At 52.5% G+C, this 26,837-nt stretch overlaps 1 protein-coding gene across 2 annotated transcripts; it reads right to left on the bottom strand.

The window, feature by feature from the left end:
* Positions 1-593: 593 nt before the first annotated feature.
* On the bottom strand, positions 594-15,765 carry ENO1 (enolase 1). Of its 2 annotated transcripts, none has more exons than XM_060625089.3 (12): positions 15,620-15,765; positions 13,059-13,152; positions 10,309-10,404; positions 9,192-9,250; positions 6,665-6,734; positions 5,942-6,075; positions 5,327-5,549; positions 4,022-4,219; positions 3,027-3,228; positions 2,420-2,528; positions 2,187-2,245; positions 594-1,028 (listed from the first exon to the last, which is right to left on the bottom strand). In XM_060625089.3, exons 2-12 carry the CDS (start codon positions 13,141-13,143, stop codon positions 959-961), a joined length of 1,305 nt encoding a protein of 434 aa, XP_060481072.1. In that variant the 5' UTR covers positions 13,144-13,152; positions 15,620-15,765; the 3' UTR covers positions 594-958. The 2 variants fall into 2 exon arrangements, with proteins under 2 accessions (XP_060481072.1, XP_060481071.1); XM_060625088.3 differs by lacking the exon at positions 9,192-9,250 and adding an exon at positions 8,815-8,873 and having other exon boundaries at positions 15,620-15,764.
* Between the last annotated feature and the right edge of the window lie 11,072 nt (positions 15,766-26,837).

The following is a 26,837-nucleotide window of genomic DNA, read 5'->3' as shown; positions in this document are numbered from 1 at the left end:
TGGGTGCTTTCTGCAGAGCCGATCAGTACACAGTGCTGTGGGCATCACTACGTGTAGCTTTCAAGCAGCGGAAATATTAGGAAGAACGAGGAATGGCATTAAATTGTATTCATCTAAATGGGATTCCAAGGCCTTCCAAACGCCCTCCCGCCTCCCCAGAGCTGCCGTTCAACCATCCTTTTACCTTCTTCCCCCAGGAACCCAGAAACCACCTTCCAGCTTGCCCAGGATGGTTGGCTGTGCTCTATCCAGGAGGCCTTCCGGTCTGGACAATTACAGGCTCACGTGATCTAGAAGCCACCACCCTGAGGTCACCTGTAACAGTTCTGTGTTTGTATTTTCTCCCAAATAAGAAGTCATGTTCTGCTCCCAAGAAGGACCCTACTTCTGTTCAAGGATACAACATGCCCCCCCTTCCCCTTTTGCCTCAAATGCCCTGCCCAAAGACTTATGAAATGTCCTCAACTCCTGTCCCTTTGTCAGGACACAAAGCATCCCAACTCTTACAGGGCTGTACCCCAGCGTAACATGAACATGAACACTCAAGACATGACGAATGGACAGACTCAGAATGTTTTACACACACACACACATTTCTATGGGTCACTGAGGCCTTTTTATTCTGCAAACAAAACCACTGGGGATCTCGCCTGTGGACACCTTGTGATTACAACGTAGACAGACTCAGCTGCAGACACTTGGTGGGAAGTGAGGTGAGAAAACACTGATCTGGGCCAATCACATGATTACAGAGCTAGGATTTCCAGCAGGGTTCCAGATGGTCAAGCCTGGCTTCTGCAGCGGTTCTAAGGAAGCAGTGAGAACATCACAGGAAGGGAGAGGGCATGTGACTAGCAGAGGCTCCGGCCGGGGGCCTCGAGGTGCCCGGGGGACGCCAGGAGCAGAGATCTAATGAGCCGACTCAGGACCGCAGAGCTCGGGGTGCGTCGCCCGGAGCTTACTTGGCGAGGGGGTTTCTGAAGCTTCTGCCGGCAAACTTGGCTTTGCTACCCAGTTCCTCTTCAATTCTGGGGAAGCCGAGGACAGAGAGGAGGGGGTGAGAAAGAGAAGTGAAATCTCCACCCCCAAGGCCTACGTTTCCCCACCCGGGGACCAGGCCCCGGCACTCGCCCAGCCTCCTCGATGCGGTCCTCGGAGCCAGCAGGAAGACAGGAGCACCGGGCCCTCCCCGTCCACCCGGCTCCCCCAGCAAGCGGGCCACCTGCTGCCCCTCAGCCTTCCCTGCCTTCTCTGCCCCCAGAGTTTCCCAAAGGCAGACTAGCAGATAGGTCAACACTGCTACTTCTCAGAATATAACAAAAACGCTCTTTAACGAAAGGACAACCCAGTCTCTTCGAATAAATGGCATGGGGACAAAAGGAGGGAAGGCCCTGAATGAAGCGTTTGCATCCTGGTGTCGCACCAGGGGAGACGGGCCCCAGGAATGCTGGGCACGACTGTCATGGCACGACTGAACCCTGGGCACTCTCACAGCACGATGGTTACATCACAAAGCAAACATAACTGTTATCTCTGACACATGTGCTAAGGTATTCATAGGTGAAATCACATGGCTGGAACGGGCTGAAAATTCTCCAGCCAAAAAGGCGAAAGGCAGGCGGACGAGAAGAAGCGTGCACGAGTACCAGCAGCTGCCGTATCTACGTGGCGGGGAAGGGCGCGTGCTCTGCCAGTCACGTTTCGTTTAAGGAAAGGGTAACGTGGGCAGAACTACGAAAGAGAGGTTTCTTTTCCTGCGAGACTAACAAAAGGGACAAAAAAGGAGGCAAGTCTCCACGTTAAGGAGGTTTCCATGGACACGTTATGATAAAAAGGGACCAGATATCCAGAAGCACTGAACAGTGGAAACCTTCCTGTCGCCCTGAATTTCCTTCTTCACTGAGCCCCGGTTTCCCGTCCACAAAACACGGGTGCTGAACGACATATCCGCTGGGGATCTCTCTTAGCTCTAACGGCTTTGTGATTGTCTGAAGGGGGAGCCTGTTCCCTCCTCCACCAGAAGGTGGCAGCACGGGACCGGCTCCAGCCTTGGGGCCAAGGGGCAAGGTTCTCCGCCCGAGTCACCCACGACCTGACACGGGCGACCTGACACGGGCCCCCCGCCCCGCATGTGCACACGCCCCGCAGAGCCAAGAGCTCCCAGTGCCCCCGGGCTTCCTCTTCACCTGAGGATCTGGTTGTACTTGGCCAGGCGCTCAGAACGGCAAGGTGCACCTGTCTTGATCTAGAAAGGGAAAGGAAAGGTCACGTGCGCTTGCCGTGCACTCTCAATCTTCGTGGGCGTTCTGGGCGGGATTTCTGACCCTAGGAACCAGGGGATGAAGGGGCATCCGGGACCCCGTCCGCCTCCCCACTTCCTGCTTGTGCTCGGGCAGCTGAGGTCAGAGAAGCTCTTTACCTGCCCAGTGCAAAGTCCCACCACCAGGTCAGCGATGAAGGTATCCTCGGTCTCCCCGGAGCGATGCGACACCATGACGCCCCACCCGTTGGACTGGGCCAGCTTGCACCTGAAGTCAGGAAACAACCCAGATGGTTGTGACGGCGGGACTCCACTTCCAGGGCACGGCGGCCCCTCCTGAAGCCAGGGGCTCGCCGCCCCTGGTAGGAGACCGCGGGAGGGGTCGGAGCCAGGAGCTGCCACCAAGCTCTCAACTCCTGGGGATGACGAGAACCCCCACCTTTCTCTCCAGTCAGAGTCCTGAGGACCTTCTCAGCCCTCTAGGTCACGTTTACAAAATAGGGTCTAGCCTCCTTGGGCGGACAGACTTGTTCTCCTGACCCCACCTGTGACCGATATTCTCCACGTAAAATGAAGTCAAGAGCCTGGAGCCACAAAGGGGTCAGGCCCGGGCCACAGCGGCCCGACACCCGAGCCCCCTGGGGCCATGGCTCATCCAGAAGCCACCCGGGACGCCCACTGGAAGCCCGTTATAGTTCCAGCCGGGAGCTCTGGCTGAGACTCTGTGCCTCGCTCCCTGACAGCTGACCCCCCCGGGGACACTCACGCCTGGAGGGACTCGGTCACGGAGCCGATCTGGTTCACTTTGAGCAGGAGGCAGTTGCACGACCTCTCGTTCACGGCCTTGGAAATCCGCTTCGGGTTGGTCACGGTGAGATCATCCCCCACCACCTGGATGCCGGCGCTGGCAGTGAACTTCTGCCAAGCTTCCCAGTCATCCTGGTCGAAGGGATCTTCGATGGACACCACTGGGGAAACGAGAGCCAGGTTTTGCCGGGGAGACCCCAGTGCTGAAGGGCACCCGAGCCTCCTTCCCCTCCCGGCTCGCTGCTTGCCTGGCCTCACCCCTCTCCCATGCGGGACAGGACCGGCTCCCCGACCCAGCCCTGGAGACACTCTGCCTACCCACCGACTCCTGTGACAGGCAAGTCAGCTGTAGTCCTGGGACCCCAGAGCTGCTAAGTGGGACACTTCCCTGCCCAGGGTGGCTTGAGTTTAGTGCCATTGAGCATACAGCGGTGGGCTCAGGAAGCCAAGGGCTGGGCTGGTCTCGGCTCCACCCTGGGCACGTTTTTTAGCTTTGAGTTCACGCACGACTTCCCGGTCTGATTCGCGCTCCAACATTTGCTGACCGCCCTTGGGCACATCACTGACCCGCTCTGTGCCTCAGTTTCCCTCCCGCGTGAACCGGCATTAACGGTGCCCGGAGGAGCGCCGGCTCGCAGTGGGCGGAAAACACCGCAGGTCGGGTTTTCAAGGCTCGCTCCCACCTGTGCAAGGGAGCCAGGACCGCATCTGCTCAGGTGGCTGTGGTGACAGGGGCAGAAGCCCCGACACTTTGCAAACGACCCAGCACACGTCAGTGCCCGGCTGGCATCCTGGACCCACCTCCCGACTCGCCTGCTGCACCGGCACCTCCGTGAGGCCCTCCCCCAGGGAGGTGGGGGCGCAGGTGCCCCACGCACTTTCCCGGGAGCCCCGCCACCAGCCGGCAGAGCGCTGCAGGCGGTGGCCGGAGAAGGGGCCGCCCCAAGCACTCACCTGGGTAGTCCCTGATGAAGGACTTGTACAGGTTGGCCAGCTCGTCGGGTGTGATGTACCTGCCGGGGTCATCGGGAGACTTGAAGTCCAGGTCATACTTCCCCGACCTGAAGAACTCCGAAGCGGCCACGTCCATGCCGATGACGACCTTGTCGGTGTAGCCGGCTTTCCCGATGGCGTTCTTCAGCAGCTCCAGAGCTGGGAAGAGAGGGTGGCGACAAGATCGGAAACCAGGCAGGTGGAGCGAAAACGTCCCTGTGACCCCTGCCAAATGGGCACCCTAACAGGAAGACCACGAGATGCTCTGGCCCCAGCCCTCCGTTTCAGTGATTCCAGTTAACTTTTTTCTGCTTTGGAGCAAGAAACCGTCGGTCAGGGCCCCGGCAGATAACCGAGTGAGAAATTCAGTCTCCACTCTACGAGGCGTTCTCGCGGACAGATGCTCCCAAATTTAGCACCCAGGAACAGCTGTGCTGGCCAAGACGCAGTGACGGCGCCCGGCTGAGATCCGCCGTCCCAAGGAACGGGTTCTCAACAGTGCCGAGAGGCTGGGATCCGAGAGGGAGCCCAGTGGACCAAGGGCCCGGGACGGCGAGGGTGACCCCAGCCCAGGCTCTGCTCTGCCTCACGTGGCAGTGCTGCCTGGACGGAAGCGGACAGAGACATTCGGCACCTGTTCCACACCACGCATCTCCAAACTACCACGTTAAACCGTGAGAGGATCATTTTTTACAGGTCCGAATGGCCGAACATTAGCATTTCGCATAACTGACCCAAAGGGCAGGACGGCCACTCTTTTCTTTCGCTAGCTGCCGCTGAAGGCGACAAAACGTGGCTGAAGCCTCCTTCCCTCCTAAAACCAAAAGCTCAGTCTTGTCCTGAGACTCTCTGCGCCCTACTCAACGCTTCCATTTCACTCTGTGCCTAAGGACTCAAGGCCAAACGACGCCACGTGAGGCTCCCGTGGTGGAACGAGCCGAGGCGGCCGCTGGTCCCGGCGTGGGGCAGACAGCAGCCCGAACACGGAGCGGACTTCGAACCTCTGCCATCGCGACGTGGTGCGATGGCAGGAGTAAGCTGTACGGTGAGCCCGTGCCCCACGGCCGAGCCTGCTTCAGACTAACCGGGCTGCTCAGAAGCCAAATCAGCAAGGAGATTCCTTGTTACTTTACAAAATAGAGGCCCGGCTCCCACCCCCTTCCCGGAACTCCGCTCGCAGGCGCATGAAAGGTGGAAAGAGCGACGGCCCCGAGCGGCAGGTGCGGGCAGGTGCTGTGCGCCCGGGGACCCCTCCGGGGCCCGTACCTTCTTTGTTCTCCAGGATGTTAGGGGCAAAGCCGCCTTCGTCCCCCACGTTGGTGGCGTCTTTTCCGTATTTCTCCTTGATGACGTTCTTCAGGTTGTGGTAAACCTCCGCACCGATGCGCATAGCTTCCCTGAAGTTGGCGGCACCAACGGGGAGGATCATGAACTCTTGCATGGCCAGCTTGTTGCCGGCGTGAGAACCGCCGTTGATGACGTTGAAAGCCTGGGGAGAGACAGGCAGATGCGGCATCCGGCCCAGACAATCCCAGCAAGCAGCCCCCTCGCGGCCAGGACACGCTCACCAGGTCTCCCCTGACGCCTCAGGAACCGCCACCAGGCGCACCTGCTGTCCCGGACTGGCTGCTACCTCAGCGAACACCCCCGACCCAACAAGGCCAGTGGGATTTTCATCCCGTCGGCAAGGAAGGACGTGGAGCACGGGGGGGGGGGGGGGGTGGAGTCCCCAGCTCAGGGTCACTCTTAGCAAAGGGCAGGTGTTCACAGTGGAGACCTCCAGAGCTGGCCTGTACCCACGGAGCTGGGACAGTCACATGTGGATGAGATCGAGCGGTGGGAGGCCTCAGGTCCTCACTTGGGAAGTTCAAAGCCACTCACCGGAACCGGCAGGATGACTTCAGCATTGCCAGCCAGGTCGGCAATGTGGCGGTACAGAGGCACCCCCTTCTCAACGGCCCCCGCCTTGCAGACTGCCAGGGACACTCCCAGGATGGCGTTTGCACCAAATTTAGCTGGAACAGAAGAGTTCAATGAAGCAGTTTCTTACCCGTAACCCTTAACCCTTCTCCTGCCAGCCTTCTGGCCCGCACTCCGACACGGGAGCGCACCCGGCCTGGATCCAGAACCATTCCTCTCTACCGCACCTACTTCCGGCGTCCGACCCAGGAACATGACGGCACGCCGTGAGGATTCATCTGCTTTCTCCCCAGAAGAGAAAGCCCTTTCTCTGGTCTATGGAACTCTGGCAAACTCCACAAACTGCCTCAATCACCACAAAGCAGAAGCCTCTTTGAAGTAACCCCACGCACAAGCTGTCACCTGATATTTCTCCTAATATCTACAAACGTGTTTGGTTTTTTTGGTAGGCCTCATGCCCAGTGCAGAGCCTAACGTAGGGCTTGAACTCACGACCCTGAGATTAAGCATCCGATGCTTAACTAAGCCACCCAGACACCCCCAGAACAGGTTTTATTATGGTGAGCTGATGGGCCCCGCAGAGCCCGCAGATGATCACGCTGCACAGTCCTCGGTCACACATGGTGACCCTCAGAGGGTCGGAAGGTCTTTGGGAGGCCGGCCGACTCCACCCCCGTCACTCACATTTATTTTCTGTCCCGTCCATCTCGATCATCAGTTTGTCAATCTTCTCCTGCTCCACAACGCTCAGTTTCTGTGGGGAGAAGGGAGGGTCAGCCGCTCGGGGGAGCGTGGTCACTCCCCTCCCCGGAACCCAGACAACTTTGGAACTGTGCCAATCCTGAACCAGTTCTATGCTATGCATTTGTATGGGAGGCAAAAAAGGGGGGGGGGGGCAGGAAACAAGAACCTGGGAGTCACAAAACCGCCTTTTGCTTGGTTTCGCATTCTCAGACGTTTCTCCAAGCACTAGGGAGCCAACGATCAACTGCCCGAGATGCGGACCTGGTGTCACAGAGGTTGGTCTACCTGGGGAGTCCGAAATTACATCCTGTGTAAGGCAGAGAGCTGCCCGGACCGTGCTAAGTAGTGCAATTTTGGGGGGCAATAAATAACAGAACTCTGTTCAGGCCAACGAGCTGTGGTCCTCGAAGGTTGAGTGACAGGACCACCCCTCTTGGGTACCCTCAGTGACGGCAAACTTCACATTCTCGAGGGCGATAGGACTTTTGCAAGTAGGTAGTCCAATCATTCCGCAAAATGCTTGATGACTGATCAAAATGAGTGTTTCCAGTATAAAGTAATAAAACTGGTGTCTTTTTTTTTTTTTTTAATGTTTATTATTGAGAGAAAGACAGAACATGAGCAGGGGAGGGGCGGAGAGAGAGGGAGACACAGAATCCGAAGCAGGCTCTGAGCGGTCAGCACAGAGCCCGACACGGGGCTCGAACCCACGAACCGCGAAACCATGACCTGAGCCAAAGTCGGATGCCCAACAAACTGAAGCACCCAGGTGCCCCAAAACTGGTGTCTTAAAGGGACACCTGGCTGGCTCAGCCAACAGAGCATGCAACTCTGGATCTCGAGGTTGTGGGTGTGAACCCCACACTGGGTACAGAGATTACTTCAAACAAAAAAGCAAAAAAAAAAAAAACCAAAAAAAAAAAAAAAAAAACCCAAAACACTGGTGTCCTAAAAGCTGGCTTAAAACAATTTACTAAAAGTTAGCATTACTTTAAAAACTTCATAATTAACAAAAATCTCTGATTTTATTCATAAAGTGCTTTGTATAGAAATTAAAATACGAAAGGAAAACCACGTATTACTGCATCATGCCACGTCAATAACTTGGTATCTTTTGCTGTTTTCACAAAGCACGTTTGGCCAAAGTCGGCCGTCAGCCACGCAAGACGGGTCCAGGTAGACCCCCGCCAGGAAGAGTGTGAAGACGGCTTCCTTTCCCCAGAGGGAAGAGAGATGCCCAGGAGAGCCCTTCTCACTGCGTTAGTCACACCAGGTAAGGGCACCCGGGCACAAAGAACGAAGGGGTGCGTGGAGGTGCCCGGGAGGCCGGGTCGGAGCACGTGAGCTGGCAGAGCAGCCACGAGAAACCGTCTGGGGACCCATGAACAAGGCCCGCGAAGGCCAGGCCGAGGTAAGCCAGCCGGGGACAAACAACAGAGGAGCCTGTGCGCCCCTGGGGAACAGGATGAGTTCAAGGAGGGGAGGCACACGCCGGGGAGGCACGGGCGGGCCGCTGCAGTTGGCTCCAGGCCTGAGAAGGCTTCCCTAGCCAAGGGCTTTTAAATCCTTCTTGCCCTTGCCAGTGCCACGGGAGTTGGGGCGGGGCGGGGCTGAGGCAGGAGTGGGTTGGGCTGGTGGGTCCCCTCCTTACTTCACCCTACTTTTATGACACTCTGAGGTTCCAAGTCAAATTTTATTCAACCAGAGCTCTGTTGTTTAAACAAAGAAGCCAGTAAAAATAAAGTAAATAATTCCACGGTTCGTGAAAAATAGTCGGTCACCGTGGATACTCTGCTCAACACCCAAGAGCCGCTCTTAAAATCTGGATCTTAACTTCCCAAAGGTCAAGATAGTTGGAGGGAAAAATCATGAGACGGTCTCCCGTCGCCCTGATCCAATTCCATGCGCTGTTAGGTGTGGACGCAGGCAGGGGCTGGATTAGTAAAGGTGAGGTCATTCTCATGCAGGACAGGGAATCCAACGGGCTCCTTTAGCTCTCAGAATAAGCTCTTCCATAACCAGGAAAGCCCACTGGCCTGGGAGACGCTCTGATGGCATTAATACATTAGTTATCAGGAGGCAGGTCCTACCTTGCTAATCAGGGCAGGTGCAATAGTTTTATTGATGTGCTCAACAGCCTTTGAGACACCTAGAAGGAACAATCAAATCAAATTACCGGCATTAATGAAAAACAGGCGTGAGCAGCACTGAGCGAACCACCAAGGATATTAACCCAGATATTCAGAAGCCCGCCCAGAGACCTTAAACGGGACCGCTTTCAAATCCCCATTTCTGTCCCCCCAAGATTGGGGTATTTTCTGGCCCAGTCTGAGTGCTCTTACCTAGGACCCCCAAGGATTAGAGCCACACACAGAGCAACCATCTCAGAATGTCTGAAGGGAAGTTAGTTGGCAAGACCATGCACTGGGAACCAGCCGCAGACACTAAAGGATGCCCCGTGTATTACCTGTGTGCACAAGGCTGGTGCCAGGAACTCATTAATATACTTAACGGGTCTGGAGACACCTGACCAGTAGAGATTGACAGAGAAGGAAAAAAGACAGACTCAGAAGAGAACAGGCTGTGAAGGACAGGGAATGAGAGAAAAGAGAGGAGACAGGAAGGCAGGAAGAGTCCTCGGGACCACGGGTTCACCCTCATTACAGTCGAGGTGCTGCAAGGCCTGCTTGGGACCAGCATCCGCCTGAGCCGGGAGCAGCGGGAACCCGTGGGAGATAATCCCCGGAGCGCCGGCTGCGGACTTCCCTAGCTCACTTCATCACCACCCCTCCCCTGCAGTCTTTTCAGACCTTTTCCCGAATCGCCCTTCTCTGAAAATTTAATGCCACAGATATGCTATACTCCCATTTATATACTGTGGCCCTTTGGAGGACCATAAAACAAAGTAATATTGTAGGATTTTTTTTTTTCTTTTTTTAATTTTTTTGCCTCCCCCAAGAACCAGTTCCTACCCCTGGGGCGATACTGCCCTGTTGAGAACGCATGGTCTAGGCCCCAGCTGCTGTTCTGTGATTTGGCCACACAGATTCTGTCTACGGTAAGGTGAACTTTGCAAGACAGTAACAGGTCGATCTGCGCACAGCCCAGCAGAGGCTGGCTTTGCCAGGTCCGTGAATCCCCCAACAGAAAGATCAAGCTGCCAGGACTGGTCTGTAGGTGAGCCATTAGCCGGGCCTTCCACACACTCTACCGAGACTAGCCCCTTGGAGAGGGTTGATGGTCTGGAAGGCCCGCGGAGCCCTCCTGGGAACACGGCAAGGCTCTTGTGCTACAGTTCCCTAAGCAGGAATTTTCCAGATTGGGCCAAGTGCAGTACAAATGAGCATAAGACTCTTGCCCCTGAGCTCACAGGTTTAGGAAGGCTGGAATCAACATGCCAACCCTCCCAGCTCCCCCAGGCACAGAGTACACGCTCACCATCAACACCATGGGCCACATCAGGGTGTGCCATCCTCAAATACAAGGAACGTGGAGAGTGGGGAGGCTGTGACAGGCCGGGAGCAGGGGCTGGAGGCGTGGACGAGGCACGCAGCCACGCTCCAGAGGCAGGCAGGGGTTCTTACCTTTGCCCATGTAGCGTGTCTTGTCATTGTCCCGGAGCTCGAGGGCCTCGTAGATACCAGTTGAGGCACCACTGGGCACAGCGGCTCTGAAGAGACCTGGACGTTGAGGGAGGAAGAAATCGTGACCGAGAGACACAGTCCCAGCCCTTGCGGAGTCCCACCCACTCACAGATGGCAGCCATCGGGAAACACGTCCTTCCACCACCTGGGGGACTCAGATGGTCGGTCTCTCCTGCCCTTCACGTGGGGACCATTCTCCAACGCGGATCCTATGGCAAAGCTGGTGAATCTCTCTAGTTTCAAGAAAAAGTTTTCAAGCAGAGCTTCTCAGATGTTCCTGTGCGCAAACGATCACCTGGCAACCTTGTTAAGATGCGGGTTCCGAAACGGGAGGTCTAAGACTCTGCGCCTGTATCTCTAACAAGCTCCCCGTTCGTGTCCTGCAGCTGGTCTGTGACCACCCCCCGGGGGCACCGCCCCACAGAAATTCGATGCAAGCCACTTATGAGGTTTAAGATCTTCTAGTAGCTACACTGAAGTCGGAAAGTAAAACCAAGGGGCGCCTGGGTGGCTTAGTTGGTTAAGCATCTGATTCGGCTGGGGTCATGATCTCACGGTTTGTGAGTTCGAGCCCTGCGTTGGGCTGATAGTGTGACACCTTCTTGAGATTCATCTCTCTCTCTCTCTCTCTCCCCCCCCACCTCTAAAAAGAGACAAATAAACTTGTAAAACCAAGAGAAATTAATATTCTTTAATCCACTATATCAAAAAGATGATCACTTCCACGTGTAACCAATAAAAACATACGGAGATATAAAAAATAAGGACAGTACAGGTACGAGCCTGGGAACACTGGAACGCGATCAAGCACCACGCTATGCCATCCTGGGGACACGGGACCCGGCCGTCTGGCTAGACCTACACTACGGAGCATAAACGTAGCTGATCTTGGAAAAGGACGCTGTTAAGAAAGACACTGCAGGGATCTGGCACTGCAGGCAGATGGGTTCAGGGGAGCAGGAAGTGAAGGCGGCCTCTAGAAACTACTTGAAACCGTAAGGGATTTCCCCACCTGAGATATGAGAAGGCAAAGGAACAAAGAAAAAAAAAAATCAAGCAGGCATTTTAAATAAACGGTCCGTTAGTCTGCCTGCGTCACTGCAGTGACGGCATGTGCAGGACACGTGGTCTCTTGACACGGGCCCTGGCTTTCTAGGTCCCCACCAGGCACTGGACGAGGTGAAGGAGCCTCGAAAACAAGCAAGTGACCCTGATGTAACTATGGGCTCTGGGTGACGATGGGCCAATGCAGGTTCCAATGTTAACAAATGTCCCACTCCGGTGGGGGACGCTGTGCACGTGTGGGGACAGGGGGCCTGTGCTGTCTGTACCTTTTGCTGGATTTTGCTGTGAACCTAAAACTGCTCTTAAAAGTAAAAAAAAAAAAAAAAAAAAAAAGTGATGAAAGGCTCTTCACAAATCCACTATTTCCCGTCTTTGAAAAGCATCAACAGACACACAAGAGAAAACTTTCCGTTCGTTTAAATTTCAAAAAAATATTTGGTCATTTTAAAGTGTTTCAGAGAGAATGCTCCCCCCCTCCCCCCAACAATCTTCTAGTATCTTGAATCCTGTTTGCACTGTTGGTTAAAGTCCGTTAACTCCCAAATGGAAAGTTCCACGCTGTGAGCAAGCCAGCCTTGCCAGCCGCGAGGAAATTCCCAGCACTCTCCTCGAACCCTGGGGTATTTGGCATGAAGCACGTGCTGTGAAGAAACCCTGTGCCGACAGCACCCGCCACCGCAAGGAACCGCGGGCAGGGCAGGAAGGGAAGGGCCGGGGTTTCTACAGACCATGACTCAGCTCTGAGCGGCAGGTCTGTAGGCTCAGCGCCGCCGGGTGATTCTGCCTGAGGCTCCTTTTCCGACCCCACCCAAGGTCCATTTGGAAACAGCTCAGACATTGCTGGACGGAACACACCAAATTTCCTTAAAGTTAAAAACCGCCAAAAGCTTTTAAGAGTCTCCATTTAAGGGGCGCCTGGGTGGCTCAGTCGGCTGACCGTCTGACTCTTGATTTTGGCTCGGGGCATGATCTCAGTTTTGTGAGATCGAGACCCGCGTCAGGCTCCACGCGGAGTGTGGAGCCTGCTTGGGATTCTCTCTCCCCTTCTCCCCACTTGCGGGCGCTCTGAAAAGAAACATAAGAAAAGAAGCCTCCATTTTTCCCACGTGGGCAAATCCCTCCAGGGAGGACTTACAGCTAGGCAGAAAACATGAGCCTATGGAATGGCCCAACACCCAAATGTTAAGAGCCGTCCCCAGCCCTTGGTCTAAGAGTGATTTCTGGAAACAAAGAGAAGGCTTCACATACACTTGCACTCCTCTGATCTTTCCTTTTCGTGGACAAAGCTCCGTCACATCAGACCTGCCATGCTGGTGACAGCAAACTAAGAAGCAAACGAGCGATGGGCCCTTTTAAGGACGAGGAATGGCCTTTCTTCTCCTCACTGACCTAGGAACCAGCCTGCTTTCTGTTTTAAATACCAAGAAGCAGCAGGACAAGGACCCCATGTCTGGCAACCCTCCCCCCCTCCTCCCAGTCAGGAACCACAACCTAGCAGCACATGGCGATCAGACGGAAGGCTTTCACGACCCACCTTTTCTTACCTAAGGCTCTGTCGCTTAATTAAAAAAAGGGGGGGAGGGGGGAGTGTGGTAGCAGAACTGCGGAAAGGAAGGCCCACGTACCTTTGGAGGTATAGAGGTCCACCTCGACGGTGGGATTCCCACGAGAGTCGAAGATCTCTCTGGCATGCACCTTGAGGATAGACATGGTGACTTTCTGTGGGGAAACACAGTTCATATTTTCCATAAACCATAATGCAGTTTTGGGTCATTCATTTGAAGAATCACTTCTGAGGGTTCCTGGACTAGAAAGGAAGAATTGGTACCGGACAGATATTGAATGCAAGGCTGACAAGAGTTGGGAAGCCTGCTGGACCCAGCTCTGCAGGGCCTCAAAAACCCCAGCAGCCCAGGGCTTGTCCTCTAAGCAAAGAAAGCCAGAAAATGTGCGCCAGGGAGAACCCAAAACCACCGGAAAGATTCATGTGCTGCCGGCATGCGGAACAGCAGAGGAGGAGGCGGTCTGAAACGGGTTATTGTCAACAGTTCCCAACGAGGGCTGGCGTGGGAATGGAAGGACCAAGTAAGGACCAAGGGGACGTGAAGGTCGTGAGCAAACCCACCCAGGGCAAAAAACAAACAAAAAAACCAACAACCCTGATGTGATCCGAGGAGGAAAACCTGATTTGTAGTGGACCAGTGACTAGCTAGGGACATAGGCAGTAAGATGTTCAACTGCTGGATATGGGATGCTCAGAAATTTTGAGGCCAGGAGTGTCCTTGGTCTGTGCACAATCTTTGCCATTGCCCGTTTCATGCTTCATCGTACTTGGATCTTTACCAAGACCGGACGCACAGTGACATCTAATTAGTATTTCTTTCAACAGGCATTTTACCCATTCAAAAAAACTCACTTAGGAAATGTCCTAAGTTGAAAGAATAAAGATTCTATTTTTGCTTTTTTTTAAAAAAAAATTTGTTTTAATTTTCTAAAGTAGGCTCCATGCCCATTGTGGGGCCTGAGCTCATCACCCTGAGATTGAGTCACATGCTCTGAGCCAGCCAGCACCCCCCCCCCCCCCAGATTCTATCTTTGAATGCTAAGATACTCCATGGGAAGAGGGCTTCTTTGAAAGCACAAACAAACAAAAGATCTGCCACAAACAGCAAATACCAGATCCTCAAAGAAAGCCCTCTCTCACCTTCCCCTCCAGGGGCTCCCAAGGAAGAAATGAACTTCTAGGACTGAAAGAGGCCTAGTGGAATTGGGCGAGTGTTCAGAGCCATTATCTAGCTGGGCTCCTCTCCAGTATCTTGCCTGGAATGTTCTGAAGCAGCAAATGGCATCTTTCTTTTTTATGTTTCAAAATTAGACACTGAAGTCACTCCTGTGGCTTCGCTGTCTAGGTTAACAATGGAGTTTTATTCATTAGCCAACAAAAAAAAGGCATATAGTTTTTATTATCTTACAAAAAGGCAAATTCGTTTACACGTATTTTTTAGCTTCATGCTTTTGGTTAAGTCCGAGTTTTGGCAAATTATACCTGTGTATGAGTGCCACCACCAGACAAGAGAGTCCCCTCAGGCACTTTGCTGTCAATCTCCCCCCCCCACCCGAGGCTACCAGCCTCACTTTATAGGTTTTAGATGCGCTTTTATTTTTTAAATGTGTATTTATTTTGGGAGAGAGTGGAGGAGGGGCAGAGAGAGGGAGAGACAGATGCACTTTTAAACACATCTTTATTACACTATGTCCTCAGGCAGTTGTAAGATCTCATTTTTTGTTTCATGTTAGAGACATTAAGACAAAGTATTCAACTTATTTCAGGGTGTGAAAATAAAATTAAATTTAAATTGGATAGGAAACTATTCCTGCAGTCATTAACGTTCAATAAGCAGAGACAGCAAGGAGGGCTGGTCTCCACAGCTCATCGGCCTGGACCCCGGTCCAGGGGCAGCACGTGTGGACCGGGCGGTCAAGGGCCGACGTGTGTCCTCGGCTGCGAGTCACCGACGGGCCACACCACCCAGAGGGAAGCCCACATTGTAGGGGGAAAACGAACAGGAAGTTTTCGTAAAAAGACATCCTTTCTATGTCAGATCGGGGGCCGACTGCGAGTGGCCAGGCCGGGCAGCGGGAGCAGCTCCGGCCTGACCTGGGCGAGGTCGCCTGGAGGGCTTTCCCCTTTACCCAACGGTTCTGCCGCCGCCTCCTTAAGAATACGGACTTTCTGAAGTTCCATTCATTAGTCGCTGCTCCTTCCGTCCCCCAGCCGCCCGACTGCAGGCCGAGGGCCCCCAGCCGGGAGCAGGGGCTGCTGGTGGGGGGAGGGGATCGCGGCTTCCTGGGCATCTCTCCCGTCCCTGCCCCTTCCTCCATTTTAGGAAAGGCCTGGCGCTAATGAGCACCGGAGTTAGGCCCGCGTCTTCCCCAAAGCCCTGCACCCTCCGCGCCTGCGGCGTCCTACTCCCGAGCTCCCGCAGGTTAGGAGGCCCCCTGAGTCCATAATCGCTGGCTAATCAGATCCTGCCCCCGCCCCGGGCAAAGCCCGGCGCCGCGCCCCTGGTCCCGGAGGCCGGCTCGCACGTGCCGACCCGCCCCTTCCACGTCCCCGCCGGACTCAAGGGCAGGGCCCCCCCCCAGGTCTGGGCGCCGGCTCGGCAGCCCTTCCCCGAGCCCCTACCTGACCGCCGGATAGCGCTGCCCGGGAAAGAAACAGAGGGTGCCGCAGACACCGAGCGCGAGGATAAGCCGCAAGGTCTCAGCGCGCCGAGTGCTCTAAGCGGGTCTCCGCGCCGCCTGCCCCGACTTCCTGCCCAGCTCCTCGAGGCCCCGCCCACTTCCCCCGCCCCCCGGCCCGCCCCCGCCACGGCGCCTCGTCATTGGCCTGGCGTGCCGTCATTCGGGCCCGCACCTCCCTGGAGGGGGCGGGACTGCAGCGGCCGCTGCGGCCCGGAGGGGGAAGCGACTCCTCAGGACGGGGAGCAGAGTGGGGCCGGGGGGACCCCGACTTCCCCATGGCTGTGTAGGGGTGCGGGCCAGCCCCCGTCCCGACGCCCTCCACTCCCGCCCCGCGCTGGGACCTCTGGCCGAGCGGGGTCTGCGGTGCCGGGGCCCCGGGGAGGGGCGGGGTGGGGCGGCCGGCATGAGGGTTCGGGGTTCCGTCACGTACTCCGAGTCCCGCACGCACGCAGCGTCGCTCCGGCGCCGCACGTCCGGCCCACGACCTTGGCGACGACCTGCGCTGCCCTCCCCACCCCCCCACTTCCCGGCCTGCCCCGCTCCGCAGCGGGGTGCAGGAGACCGGGTCCGCCTGGAGACGTTGGTGGCCTCGACCCTGCTCCCAGGCCGGGTTTGCTGCGCGGCCTCGGGGCCCGGTGTTGGGGGCCACGTGCGCCCGCCCGCGCTTGCGTGCTGCGCGCCTGGCCGCCCGCTTGCCGCGGTGACCCGGTCGTTTTGTTCTTGTGCGTCGGTCAGACAAAGGGTATCAGGCGACGTGGCCGAAAGGAAGTTAACTTCCCCCCAGTTGGAGCTGATGCCTTTTGAGCACTTCTACGTGCCAGGCACTCCTCCACGCGCGTCCCCTGTGGTCCTTCGGCCTTTAGCTCTTAATGTTGCATCTGCAAAGGAGACTTCGTGTTCCTCCCTTTCTCACCCGATACCTGTGAACCATAGGTGTGATGATTTGGGACTGGAATTTCACACAGACCCGGGGGAGTTCTCAAAGCTCAAAGCAGGCGGTATTCCACGGTAGTCTGGCAAATGAAAAACAGGAAAGTGTGGGTGCAGCGATTTCACCTTTCTGATCAAGAAAGAACTGCTACCCATTTAGAATCAGCCCCGTAGCACATTCCCCTCGTCCAAGGAAGAGCTAAGGCAATTATTTCATTTTCTGTTATCGTTAAGTTTGTATTTGTCAGCCGCCTTCTTGGTCTGTAAATCTGAGAGCTAAAATGTCACGTATCTCTGTTTTCTGCATTGCCTTGCAGGTAGAGACTCAAATGTGTGTTCGAATTTAATATTTCTTTTGGCCAGTTGCAAAACCCTCTTTTCTTCCTTCACTCCTAACATTTTTATCCCCTGAGCTACTGGCTTAGGTTTCCAAGGCACTGGTGCACAGTATTGTGTTTCCCATTGGCTAAGCAAGAATTTTAGGATTAAAGTCAGCTTAAAAAAACAAGGAAATTGCAAAATGTTTCCTAAAGAATTATGTGAATTCTGCAAGCAGAGTTTGTGATTTCACCAATACACTGGATGTTTCAGACTGCTTAAAACCTAGATCCGGGCCCCATGACTCAGCAGCTAAATCAACAGCCAACAACTCCTCAGCATTTATAACTACGGAAATCAGACTCATAGAGCTCATATTCAGAGCAATTCTAAGGCGTGGCCCTGAAAGGGCTCCAAAACAATCTCTCTTATTTTACATTAACATGGTTAGAGCGATAAAGACAGAAAGACAAGGCTCTCTGGCCAGACCCAATGAATCTAGCAGGAAATCAAATGCAGAACCTGATCTCAGCTGCTGTTGCAAGATTTTTAGAGGCCACAGCATAGCGTTCTGAGCCAGCACCTCGACCTCAAATTGCAGCTCAAATGTTAATGATTGGTAGAGATGCCCTCACATCTTTCCCCAGATCCACAGGCTGCCAAATGCCCTCCCGGTCTCCACAGCTCCTGCACAGCTCCTGAGGCTTTGTTAGCAGGCGGGGCTCACGTTTGCCTCCGGTCCAGTGCAGGAGCATTTACTTTGTTACGGGCATTTAGTTATTACTGATCACTGACCGAATGCTTGTTGAGCAATTTCTGCGGCGCCATATCAAAAGCACTCAACCTTCGTGGTGGGCAGGGAGGGGATAAGAGCATCCAAGGCTGATATCAGAAGACCACCCTGAAGCACTTCAGGTAGCTCCTGAAAGACATTTGCTGAGTGACACTAGGATTGGGGGGAGGTGAATCTTGCAGCAGCCTACGACCCACCTGGGTTACTGATTCCATCTGTGGCACATACGTGCGCCTCTAGTTGAAAACTGCTGGCCGGCTGCAAAAGTGACCTGCCTTTTTCAGAAGGTGGGTCTGTAGCCAGATAGAAATTCAAAGTTGGATAAGGGGTCTGAGGGTAGTAAGCGATCGGAGGAGAACAGAGGACCGGCAGGGGTCCTGAGTGATTGGCCTCTCCTCGTAGCAGACTATGAGGGTTTCATGTTTATTACTAAGTGGTTCACATATATCAAAGAATACATACAGTGTATCTGGTGTAAAGAATAATAAAAGAAAAGAATAACTAACGTTTGGGTACCCATCACCAGCTTAAGCAATGGGACATCAGCGATGCCATTAATGTCCCTGTGTATTCTTCTCTGGCCCCAGACGGGGCAGCATCTTATCCAGGATCCACCATTCTTGTGCTTATTATTCCCTTGCTTCTCTTTACAGTTGTTTAATATTTTTTGAACTTGACATAGATATCACCATACATTGTAGCCGTTTGCTACAATTTGGGGGGGCTCAGCTTGACATCTATAAGCTCCATCATAGATGGCTCATTTTCAGGGATGTAGTATTCCATTGTGTGAATAACAACACACTTTTTGCTTTTAATCAATGGGTATTTGGGTGGTTTCCTAGTTCTTTTTTTAGTTGTTAGCACCAACAACGCTGGGATGAACCTTGTTGCAAATGTCTCCTGAGTGCAGGTGCAAGTTTCTCCAAGACGCATGCATACCTTGGACATACAACCAGACGTGGCTCGCGAATGTGATCATCCTCAACTGTTTTCCAAAGTACCTGTACCTCCAGACCCTTCCACCAGCAACGTATATGAGTGCTGACCCAGTTTGAGATGGAAATTCCACTCTTCCCTTGCAATTTTTTTTCCTAGACATTTGATTGATTCTCAACTCACCACGCTTTCAAGTCCTTCGCTGAAAGAAATCCACATGTCCTCATTGTAAATCGCAGTCAACCCTCTACTTTTGTGGTAGCTTTGAGGGCATGTCTTAGGGCTTTCTGCTGTCAACAGCCCTCTCCTTTGCCTTCTTCAGGGGTGACTTCGCAAAATCAGCAGGAAGAAGTAGGGATCGGGCAAGACACGGATTTAGGAAGACGGAGCACACTGTGGTTTTTAAACAAAGTCACTGCTAGGAGGGTATTTAGGGGTGCCCAGATGAGAGGAGGAAGGAGGAGATAGACTCAACTGAAAATATGCACAGGAGGGGCACCTGGGTGGCCCAGTCGGTTGAGCATCCAACTTTTTTAAAAAATTTTTTTAACGTTTATTTATTTTTGAGACAGAGAGAGACAGAGCATGAACAGGGGAGGGTCAGAGAGAGAGGGAGACACAGAATCCGAAACAGGCTCCAGGCTCTGAGCTGTCGGCACAGAGCCTGACGCGGGGCTCGAACTCCCGGACCGCGAGATCGTGACCTGAGCCGAAGTCAGATGCTGAACCGACTGAGCCACCCAGGCGCCCCGAGCATCCAACTCTTGATGTCAGCTCAGGTCATGGTCTCACGGAGATCCAGCCCCGTATCAGGCTCTGCACTCACAGTGCAGAGCCAGCTTGGGATTCTCTCTGTCTGCCCCTCCTCCGCTTGTTCTCTCTCTCCCTCTCTCTCAGCATAAACAAACATTAAAAAAAACAACAACAACCACCGAGGGAAATTGGGGAAGCAAGGAGCAGGCACCTTTGAGCAGAGTTCCCCTTGGAGGGGCCCATGAAGGAGAGCACGTGGGGACTTAAGGGGCTCCAGACCGGCAAGAGGAAATCAGCCTAAAGGACAGAGGGAAGGGTCTCTAACTTGGAGCCTTAATTCCTTTGTCTTTGAAATGATGCGATAATCCTAACCTCAGGAGGCAGCCTTGAGCTGTAAGAGCCCCAGGTAGCGCTTTCTCATCAGCATGGGAATCATCTCTCAAAGCTGGAACGAAGGCCTGGGAGCTGCCCAGATCTCCAACAGCAGCAGGGGCAGGTCTCTAGGGGGCTTTTTTTTTTTTTTTTTTTTTTTTTAATCCCTATCTGTTCCCACTCTCTTTTCCTCAGAGTTCTTAAGGTTGTCACTTAAATGGAGGCCCAGGCAGCTGCAATTCTAGAGGCCGAGAAACCCGGTTGGTGTGGCCAACGCGGAGGGATCATGCCTGTCAGCTAGGCGGGTGGCATTTCTAGGGGCAAAGGAGTGCAGAACCCTCAGACGGCCCACTCCAAAATGCCCATCACTGCCAAGGAAGGACAGGTCAGAGGACGCACGCAGTGTGTGAGCTCCGGATGGAAAAGCAGGGGCTGAGTTCTTCAGAAGAGGGTGGCCCCTTGTGATTCACTGAGAGTAGGCTTTCCGTGGGGCTTCACAAGGACCTCAAGATAACGAGAAACTTCTCCCTCCACCTATCATAGATGGATGTTACTGAGGCCTCGTTACCTGCCAGGTACGGCCCACTTACCTGTCAACAAGACCAAGAATGGGTTCCGTGCGATCATCTCCACTTCTCAAAGCACAGAGAGGCTGGTTGACTCACCCAAGGCCGCAGCTAGTGAACGGAGGCACCGGGGGGACCGACAGCTCTCGCCCCCAACCAGTTAGCATCCTGCTCCTCCAAGAGGAAGTTCATTCACCTTGTCCTTCCTTGGATTTTAACGGGCTGCCACAACACTAAGCTTAGTCCCAGGAGCTTCCCCTTAACTAGTGTCTCTACCCATGACTTGTAACCCCTGCACAGAATTAAATTAATTAAATTAATTTAAATTCTGAATGTAATTTTTCATCTGCAGCAGCTTCCGGTTGAGGCACAAGACTCACGAAGTCTTCATTATCTGCTGGATATTGTAATTCTCTCCAGAAGGGGTTTGGAGCTGGAAGGAGAAAGCAGCTTGCAGAATCCGAGTGGCTGTTACATTGTATTGCAGTTTGAGTTCCAATTACAAAATGTCCCGACCCCACACTCGTGGGGGCGTGTGGGAGCATTTCCCAGACAAAAGGGTAGAAAATCTCTCTGATTTTCTGCAAACACTCCATGGTTCCCTAGGAGGGAGGTCCCTGGACCTCTTTTATCAGAATTCCCTAGATTACTCTTACTTGTTTGTTTGATTGCTTCCTGACGGTCAGGAAACTGCCAAGGAAAGGATGGATTTCAGCACAGCATTTGTCAGAGCCTGTTAGCATATTCTTTTCCTTTTTTCTTTTTTTAATGTTTATTTGGGGCAGGGAGGGACAGAGAGAGAGGGAGACACAGGAAGCAGGCTCCAGGCTCTGAGCTGTCAGCACAGAGCCCGACATGGGGCTTGAACGCGTGAACCACGAGATCATGACCTGAGCCGAAGTCAGACGCTTAACTGAGTCACCCAGGCGCCCCCAGGATATTCTGGTGGTTAGAAGGGCAATGCAGACTGGGTAGGCTTATTTTTATTTTTATTTTTTTAAGCTTATTTGTTTCTTTTGAGAGGTGGGGGGAGGAACAGAGAAAGAGGGAGAGAGAGAATCCCAAGCAGGCTCCTCAGTGTCAGTGCAGAGCTTGACGTGGGTTCAAACTCGTGAATCGTGAGATCATGACCTGAGCCAAAATCAAGTTGGACGCTTAACCGACTGAGCCACGCAGGTGGCCCCAGACTGGGGAGATTTGTAACTGGCTGACTGGGTCTCCTAAGGGGCAGTCCCCAAACTGAAGGCTTGCTCCTTGATGAGGGTAGTTGAGGACACGCAGCTAAAAAGTCACAGGTCATTAGAGCCGGGTGGGACAGCTGCGCCAGTGAATGGCTGACTCAGGGTTTGCACCAGGCAGGCCAAGCCAAGATGCCGGGGTGACCAACTGCTCCCCCGCCGCACCCCCCGAGGAGCTTCTGAGCGCCGCCTGCCATGCCCACAGCACCCATGGAAGGACTTCTCAGAAAAGGTGGGCCGTTACCTCCTGGATGCAGCTGAGTTTGTGACATTTGCGGGACGCCTGCGTGGCTCAGTCGGCTGAGCTGCCGACTCTTGCTTTCGGCTCAGGTCATGACCTCACAGTTCATGAGTTCGAGCCCCGTGTCGGGCTCTGCACTGTGCCAGCTCAGAGCCTGCTTGGAAGCCTTTCTCCCTCTCTCTCTGCCCCTACCTGGCACAAGCTAAAAAAAAAAACTTTATAAAAAGAGAAATTGTGATATTTGGGCACCTGGCTGGCTGAGTCAGCAGAGCATGTGAACTCTTGATCCTGGGGTTGTAAGTCTGAGTCCCATGTTGGGTGTAGAGCTCACTTAAAAATAAAATCTCAAAAAAAATAAAATAAAATAAAATTGTGATATTTTGCTCATCGTGGATTTTGGTGTTAAGTTTGATGTTTTAAAATCTGATTTCTCTGCATGACTCAGGTTTGAGCCCCTCCTTGATTTGTGTGCCCCGGACGAGTGCCTGCTTGCCTCGCCCTAATTCCCGGCCCAGGACGATGTGGTAACTCATGCTGAACAGCATTGATAGAAGATTCCTGTCCAGCCCACAGAGGACCCCTCCGGGGAGGCGGCATGGAGGGAAGGCGGGACCCCCACCCCCCTGAGCGGAGCAGGCCTCGGGGGCCTTGAGGGCTGAGAAAGAGTCTTCAGGGAGGCTGAGAGCGGCTGGATTTAGGAGAGAAATGGAAGGACACATTTTCTAGTGACACCGGCTCCACCCTGGGTTGCTGGCTGTGCAGGGAGACCCTGGGGGTTGCAGTCGCTCCCTTGGTGCCCCAAGGGCTTGGCGGTATGTACACAGATGGCAGGCGAATGAAAATTAACTCACTGTCGATCCTTTTGAGATTTTTAGAATATCTTTCAGCTGATTTGCGACCGCGTGGGATCAAAACGAAAGACAAGAAAAACAATCAAAACCCCCGAGGCTGAGGATGAACACATCCAGCACAGATGCCATTCATAACAAATGGATTTTTGGATCAGGGAAGAGAGATGCTTCAGCAAAGACAAAGATGCTTCTGTGACTTTCCAATTAAAGTGCCCCAATTGGACGCCGTCCCGGGCCTCGCTAATGCTTGTGCACAGGCTCCTGGCAGGAGAAGGGCCACCGCAGGCAGGGCCAAGGTCCCTCTCCTCGTCCCATCCTAATGGTGTCCTTGGGCTGACTCTGGACAGACGCTCTTACTGCTACTGCCAGACCCACAGATCCCAGCTCCCCAGGCAGGCGCTTACATCTTGGCAGGTGCTTCCTATACTATGAGTTTAATTTATTCTCATTCACCCTGAAGAGTATGTATATATATATACACTATGTCCCGTTTGCTGCAAAGCACCGTTTTTCATCTGGGCAGGAGTCCCACAAAGGAACTTGTAATTAGAGGTTCGAGGAATGCCCCAAACTGCAAACAAATGTGATGCATCTGTGCACATTTTCTTTCTTTCTTTCTTTTTTAAATTTTTAATGTTTATTAATTGAGAGGGAAAGAGCGTGAATGGGGGAAGGACAGAGAGAGAGGGAGAGAGAGAGAGAAAGAGAGAGCGAATCCGAAGCAGGCTCCGGGCTCTGAGCTGTCAGCACAGAGCCCGGCGCGGGGCTCGAACCCACGAACCGTGAGATCATGACCTGAGCCAAAGTCGGACGCTTAACCGACTGAGCCACCCAGGCGCAACCTCTGTGCACATTTTCGAGGGGAAGGATTCGACTTTAAATTCCTGAAGGGTCGGTGGCCCAGAAAGATGAAGAACCCACATTGGTAGTTTTTACCCTTTTTCATTTTTTTATTATTTATTTATTAAAAAAATTTTTTTTAACGTTTATTTATTTTTGAGATGGAGAGAGACAGAGCATGAACGGGGGAGGGTCACAGAGAGGGAGACACAGAATCTGAAACAGGCTCCAGGCTTTGAACTGTCAGCCCAGAGCCCGACGCGGGGCTCGAACCCATGAACCGTGAGATCACGACCTGAGCCGAAACCATGTCTGTGACCTGGACCCTCAACCGACTGAGCCACCCCGGTGCCCCAGTTTTTACCTTTTAGAAACGATTACGTACGCTTTTGGAGTTTGAGGTTCGTGCCCAGTGAAAAAATGAACATGTATGTGTTGAGTCAACAATTTGGGATGTTCTTTGCCTTGGATGGGGAGAGAGCTCCGGCTTCTTGTTTGCTTTCCGTGTGAGCTATTTCGAAAAGTTCTGCACGCAGCAATGCTCATTAAGTGCCTTCCAGCCACCAACTCAGGGCTGGGGCTTCCAAAAAGAGTCAGATGCAGTTCCTGAGGCCGCTGGGCTGGCTGGGTGGACAGAAGCATACACATCTATGATGCAACATTATATGTTGAAGGGGGTCCACGATATGGACGGTGGCACGAGAATTATTTGGAGCTGAAGGCATGTGAGAATGAGATTTTTTTGTTGCTCTAAACTCCTTTATCTATCTAAAAGTAGAACCTCCTAAAGGAACCCGAATTGTCATAACCAGGGAAGATGCACTCTTACCAATAGAAATTGTCACAAAACTCCCATCGAGTCTCCTAAGGGCACTGCTCCCCCTCCCTTCTCTATCAAGTTCTCCTCTCCTTGGTCATGTTTTTCTGTGAACTCCCTACATGCATGAATGAAAATCTGTCTTGTTTGTTTATCAGGGATATAACATAATGATTCAACAATTGTATCTATTACAAAATTCGTCTTGTTTCGCTTGCCGATCTGTCTTACGTCAGTTAATTTGCAGGCCCCCAATGACATCAAACAACAGAGTAGAGGAACAGTTTTTCCTCTCTGACAGTGTCATACCTCGGGCAGCAACACCTCCAGAGGTTTCTGATTTGTGTTGAAATCTGATTCAGATTACACACTCTAAAGTTACCTTCCTATTCCTCTGCTGGTCAAAGTGCATTTAGGAGCTGGAGATGGAGGAGAGAGCAAGGTCAACGGGAAACAGGCAATGAGCAAGCAAGAAAAAGATGGTCTGGTGGTGGTAAACGCCATGAAGGTCCTTACAGCAGGTGTCAGGGGGAAAGGGAGTACAGGTGGGGCATGATCGGACAGGGTTCTGTGTCATCCACATAAATCAATTCACTCATATACAATTCTAGCAGTGTGTACCTTTAGAGACTCTCCCAGTTCTTTTTTTTAAAAATTTTTTTTTCAACGCTTTTTTTTAATTTATTTTTGGGACAGAGAGAGACAGAGCATGAGCGGGGGAGGGGCAGAGAGAGAGGAAGACACAGAATCGGAAACAGGCTCCAGGCTCTGAGCCATCAGCCCAGAGCCTGACACGGGGCTCGAACTCACAGACCGCGAGATCGTGACCTGGCTGAAGTCGGACGCTTAACCGACTGCGCCACCCAGGCGCCCCAAGACTCTCCCAGTTCTTAAAATCGGGAAGAAAAAGAAGCAGTTGAGTTTTTTACTATTTCCTTTTAAAATTCCCAAAGTACTGCATACTGGTTATCGAATAAAAACACACACATTTCTCATCCCTATTTCACTTGCGCTGGTAGCCGGCTGCTGTGTGACCCTCCAGAGTTTTTCTGTGCATGTTCCAAGAAACACATGCATATTCATGTAGAGATGCATAAATACTTTTTAAAAAAAGACTAAAATGGAATAATGCTATACATGGAGCTCTACGATTCTCTTTCCTCCCCACCCCATTATATCAAGTGTATATTTCTCAGTTCATCTATCTGTGCTTTCATTTTTTCGTTTTTACTTTTAGTTTTTTTTAGAGGAGAGCGAGCATGAGCAGGGAGAGGGGCCGGAGAGAGAATCTTTAAGAAAAAAAAATTTTTTTAATGTTTATTCATTTTAGAGAGACAGAGTGTGAGCGGGGGAGGTAGGAGAGAGAGGGAGACACAGAATCCAAAGCAGGCTCCAAGCTCTGAGCTGTCAGCCTGACATGGGGCTCGAACCCACGAACCATGAGATCATGACCTGAGTGGAAATCAAGGGTTGGACGCTCAACTGACTGAGCCACCCAGGACCCCTTCCCGTGTTCTTTTTTTTTTTTTTTTCCCCTTAATCCACATACACTTTTTTATTTTTTATTTTAGAAATTATTTATTTATTTATTTATTTATTTATTTTGAAGCGAGTTGTTTGCCTTACTGAGTTTTGTTTTCATTTTTTGTTTGTTTGTTTGTTTGTTTTTTAAATTTACATCCAAGTTAGTCAGCACGTAGTGCAATAATGATTTCAGGAGTAGTTTCCAGTGATTCATCCCCTACATATAATACCCAGTGCTCATCCCAACAAGTGTCCTCCTTAATGTCCCTTGCCCATTTAGCCCATCCCCCCCACCCACAATCCCTCCAACAACCCTCAGGTTGTTCTCTATATTTAAGAGTCTCCCCTTTTTTTTTTAAAAAAAATTTTTTTAATGTTTTATTTATTTTTGAGAGAGACAGAGACAGAGTGCAAACAGGGGAAGCAGCAGAGAGAGAGGGAGACGCAGAATGCGAAGCAGGCGCCAGGCTCTGAGCTGTCAGCACAGAGCCTGATGGGGGCTCGAACCCACGAACCGTGAGATCGTGACCCGAACCGAAGTCATTCACTCAACCAACTGAGCCACTCAGGCACCCTTCCCTCTTCTGTGTTCTTAAGGCAGCATTGAACATCATAGTTTAAATATCACATGTGATTTAATTAGTGTCCTGCTGATGGACACTTAGGTTGTTCCCAAATTTGGACTCTTTTTTTTTTTTTAAGTTTATTTATTTTGAGGGGGGGGTGGGGAGGGACAGAGAGAGAGGGAGAAAAATCCCAAGCAGGCTCCACACTCAGTGCAGAGCCCGACACGAGGCCCAATCCCTCGACCCTGGGATCCTGACCTGAGCCGAAATCAAGAGTATGAGAACTCCATAAGTTCTCAACTTATGGAGCCACCCAGGCACCCCTTAAATGACCTCTTTTAAAGGATCTCTACACCCAACATGGGGCTCGAATCCACAACCCCGAGATCAGGCGTCTCATGCTCTACTGAC

Source organism: Panthera onca, chromosome C1 (genome assembly GCF_046562875.1).
Source record: "Panthera onca isolate mPanOnc1 chromosome C1, mPanOnc1 haplotype 2, whole genome shotgun sequence".
Classification (NCBI taxonomy): domain Eukaryota; kingdom Metazoa; phylum Chordata; class Mammalia; order Carnivora; family Felidae; genus Panthera; species Panthera onca.
This window is presented reverse-complemented; position numbering and strand designations above follow the sequence as displayed.